The sequence below is a fragment of the Sphaeroforma arctica genome (genome assembly GCF_001186125.1).
Source record: "Sphaeroforma arctica JP610 unplaced genomic scaffold supercont1.75, whole genome shotgun sequence".
Classification (NCBI taxonomy): domain Eukaryota; class Ichthyosporea; order Ichthyophonida; genus Sphaeroforma; species Sphaeroforma arctica.
This window is the reverse complement of record NW_014040483.1, coordinates 73315-77564: the sequence shown is the minus strand read 5'-3', so window position 1 is coordinate 77564 and position 4250 is coordinate 73315. Positions and strand designations below refer to the sequence as shown.

Here is a 4250-nt window from a genome sequence, read left to right as displayed (position 1 = left end):
TTATATATATATATGCAGGTATGTACGCACTCATGAGTGTATATTTGCATGCAAACGTGCATGTATGCATGTATTTGTGTATGTATATATGTATGTGTGTATGTGTGTATGTATGTAAAGAAATAAGAAGTTCTTTGTTTTAAGTATTACGATTCCGTGCAAAGATCACCGAATCAGTGTTACGTATACGGGGTCTTTTGCGGGAGAGCTTTAGGATCCGGACCAATTTTTTGTCCAGGTGTAGTGTGTATATCTGCGGTAACATACGTGTAGAATACCTGTCTGTCTTAGAACTGCCATCATTTACTCTAATCGTACCGTGTGCAACCACTGTTCGAATCGAATCTTTTCTCTGCACTTATCACCGTTTAACGATCATTTTCTCCACATTATATTAGTTGAATGTCTCCAACGGCCGACTACGGAGGTGCACGAACATTCACCATAAGATTCATGGTATGTGAGGACTGTTTGTCGTCTGGCCGTTCGGTACTATGTAGGTTTGTGTCGTACCCTCATGTCCTACGGCAGATACTAGAATACTTATCTGTGTATGCATGTATATATATGTCTATATGTCTATATTTATGTCTATACATATATCTATATCGATATATATATATATAACTATATCCATATCCATATCCATATCTATATAAGTATCTGAATCTATACCTATATCTACAAGCACGGACAGTTTCATGCCTTGCATATCCAATTCCTCACTTGTCGCATGCACATAAGTTGTTGGTGTGTGGTTTAATTACGTATGCTCCAGTACGTGTTGTGTGCTATTGTGAGTATCCCATTGCGTTTCACCCTTCTCCATGCCATAATGCACGGTGCAACACTGATCGCTTACCTTGGTTGGGCAAGTGCGAACCCCAATTCAATATGAAGACTTGTATATGAAGTCATCATTCTTTGGAAGCAAGGACTCTGTACCAAATCCCCACTTGTGCGACCTGATTAGGATACGTGTATACTGGCAATTGACATTGTATTACTGTGCGGAGTGTCTTTAGCAACTTATCACTGTGTTGTACTGAGTGATATTGACATCTCATGATTGTATGGCACTGACAGTCTGCAACATCTTATTGCTAGATTGTGCGGAGTGTCTTTTATACTTATCACTGTGTTGTACTGAGTGTTATTGTCGTCTCATGATTGTATGGCACTGACAGTCTGCCACATCGTATTGCTATACTGTGCGGAGTGTCTGTTCGTAGTCTTGTACTGAGGTCAGTGTGTGTGCATCATCTCTCTTCTGCAGCAAATATTGACGATGTCATGGACCGATACGACGATTCGCGGCGGATAGCAGACGGCTTGGACGACCAAGTGGTGCTGGCCAGAGAGAAACTGGACAAACTCAAAGACAAACAACGCCAGAAGAAACTTGGTATGTTGTCCACATTCCGGGGGTTTTCCGGCGTGTATAAAGAATTGACTGCGAGTCATAAGCTGCATACGTGTGCAGCGCATGAATCCTATGCAGTAGTACGGTATGCTTATACGCGTAACTACCGGAGCGTAGAAGTGGCACGCACACAGAATCACTCATGCCCAAACTAAAAAAACCAATACACGGTCACGTACTCCTGCACAGCCGGGAAGCTTGCTAAAACAGAGGAGTTGAAGTTCAAGAAAGAAATCGCCGATGTGCGCTTGGCCAAGTTCAGAGCAGAGAGAAGTCGGAATGTGTATATACTGAACAAGGCCGGCATGAATAGCATGCTAGAGGAGTACTACGCCACCTATCTCGTAAGTTGTAACACGGGCAGACGTCTAATTGCTTCAGTGCAAAATGTACACGTTATGTTTAAACTGAATGCACTTTCAGGTGTTACGTTATCCTACTTGCGTCCTCTCAGAGCCAGACTTTGAATTCGTATTGCGCGAGTCACGTCTTTCGCGGAACACCTTCCTGTACTATAAACGAACTGTTCTGGCCTATTTTGTAAACGGACGGCACCTTCACCCCTCCAATGCTTTGAGCAAAGAGTAGATCCTCATCCCTTCCTATTCGGGAATCATACGGGGAGTGTCCGTTGGATTGTGTATATGCGGATTGTCACCCACGTCGAGTACTGCTTATAATAACTAACTCACGCGACCTGACCTGCGCTCATGACAACACCCCACAGCCGGATATTCTGTCTCTGCTAGACGACGGATACTGCACAACCACAAGCACGGTGATGTCTCACTACCACGACGCTCTCGATCACATGTTTACGGAGTCGCTGACAGGCCTAGAGAAGTATGTTCCGAGTGCACGCCGCACGCTGCGTCTTCCGATGTTCAGTACCCATAGTTCTACGCATTTTCGCAAACTGCTCTGTTTGTTGTGTAGCCCGCCCGTGTGTGTCGCGCTGTGTTCTGTTTCTCCAACGCGACTCTCGCAACTGCACGAACACAGAGTGACTGTCAGGATTGGGGAATGGGGTGTTCTGGTTTTCTTGTACGGTTTCATCTGTGTGCCTTCGCGTACGCTGTGGTCTATCAGTGCCACCTCTGTCGCAACGCTCTCAGCCGCACGCATACCATGTCGCTTTCAGCGTAGGTAGCGCTATTGATTGTCAGGATTCCGCTCAGCAATCTGCACCCGCTTGTTTCGTCCCATATACTGTTTCGTATTTTGCGCTTAATTCATTTCCTGTGTACATTGTAGAAACCTTTTCCTTGTACTCGGTTCTTATCGCACTAATCGTTATCTATGTATTTGGCCAGCATTGCTCTGTACGCGAGAATGATGCTTCCGGGAGTGGTCCCGCCGACTTGTCGCATCCCGTGTGTTGTGTGTACGCTCACGAGGCTGTACTCACAGTCAGACGTGTACATGTTCAACTCTTTGTAGATGTGAATGTATAGAGATATCACGGTACCTCAACTCTCGCTGGCATTTGCTCTTTGTGATACAGATTCCACCGATCATTCAATGCAATCGATGAGGAAAGAGAACATGTACAATTCCTCAAAAATCCAGTCTTCATCATGTCAGAATTGGCCAAACAAGCAAAGGTGAGTGTCTGGGTGTAGCGTTATATATATGTATATATATATTTGTCCGTGTCTGTGTCTGTATGTGTATGTGTATGTATATGTGTATGTGTAAGTGTATATATATCAATATATATTTATATTTCATATAATGTCTATAGTTGTATATATATATATATATATATATGTCTATATTGTCTATATTGTCTATATTGTCTATATATATATATATGTATGTATGTATGTATACTTATATATATAATATTACATTTTAATCTTTCATCTTTCATCTTTCCGTAATGGATGTCCTCATCAGGTTCATCCTTTGCTGCCAACTGTTCATATATAGATCTATCTATAATGTAGGCATCTGTCATCTGTCATGTGTGTCGACTGTGTTAACGCTCCATTTCTACCGTGTCTTATCGAGTTATATACATCTGAAGCCAGTTGTCGGGATGCATTGTATATTCCACACTTTGCCCAGCGCAATAGTGACCACGGTAAATTTATGGAAGCACGATTAAGCAACTCGTGGCCAGTTTCTTCATCCATATGTATGTACCTACAGTTGAAAAAATAGACCATCAGAACTACAAGCCCAATACTTAATCGCATCATATCCTATGTGTAGGGTACGGGGTATGTGAGGCTAATTTTCATACCGACATATGGTTGTATATGTATATACATAGAGGCTAATTTTCATACCAACATATGGTTGTATGTGTATATACATATAGGTTAACTTCATACCAACATTTGTATATGTCATAGGGTATTCTACGATCGTCCGATGACATGGCTACCCCGTTGGTTGAGTTTGATGGCAGCAAACAGCATCTCTGGAGGGAGCTGAAAGACGCCAAGCAACGCCTGGGTCGGTTTTTGGCCGAAAAGGAAAAGGTGTTTGCATGTGACTCTAGCTATGAGTTGTTATTGCCGTGAAAATCGTTCGGCTTTTGTGTATATGCTTCTTAGTAGTTTTCGATGCAATGTCACTGAACGTTCACTGGTGGGAAAGTTTGGGCGTTTAGCATAGTAGTCGGAGGGATGCTGTTTTTAAAGGACTGTGATCTTAATATGACGTATTAGCAGCACAAAATATTATGTAGAACTAATTGGGCCGATGCATGGCGCTATAGCCAAGTTTCAATAGTCAGCTTATATATATATATATATATATATATATATATATATATATATATATTATTATTATTATTATTATATACTATATATATATA

General features: G+C 41.9%; 1 protein-coding gene across 1 annotated transcript in view; it reads left to right on the top strand.

Annotated features, from left to right (window-relative positions):
* Positions 1–4250, top strand: part of SARC_01796 (hypothetical protein) — a gene marked incomplete at its 5' end in the record, with an annotated part of 15423 nt that overhangs the window by 964 nt on the left and 10209 nt on the right. Inside the window, 6 exons of the mRNA XM_014304464.1 lie at positions 399–456; positions 1277–1405; positions 1613–1767; positions 2151–2266; positions 2928–3027; positions 3784–3912. Of these exons, the coding sequence (XP_014159939.1) occupies positions 399–456; positions 1277–1405; positions 1613–1767; positions 2151–2266; positions 2928–3027; positions 3784–3912 (687 nt within the window). The remainder of the gene's footprint in view (positions 1–398; positions 457–1276; positions 1406–1612; positions 1768–2150; positions 2267–2927; positions 3028–3783; positions 3913–4250) is intronic.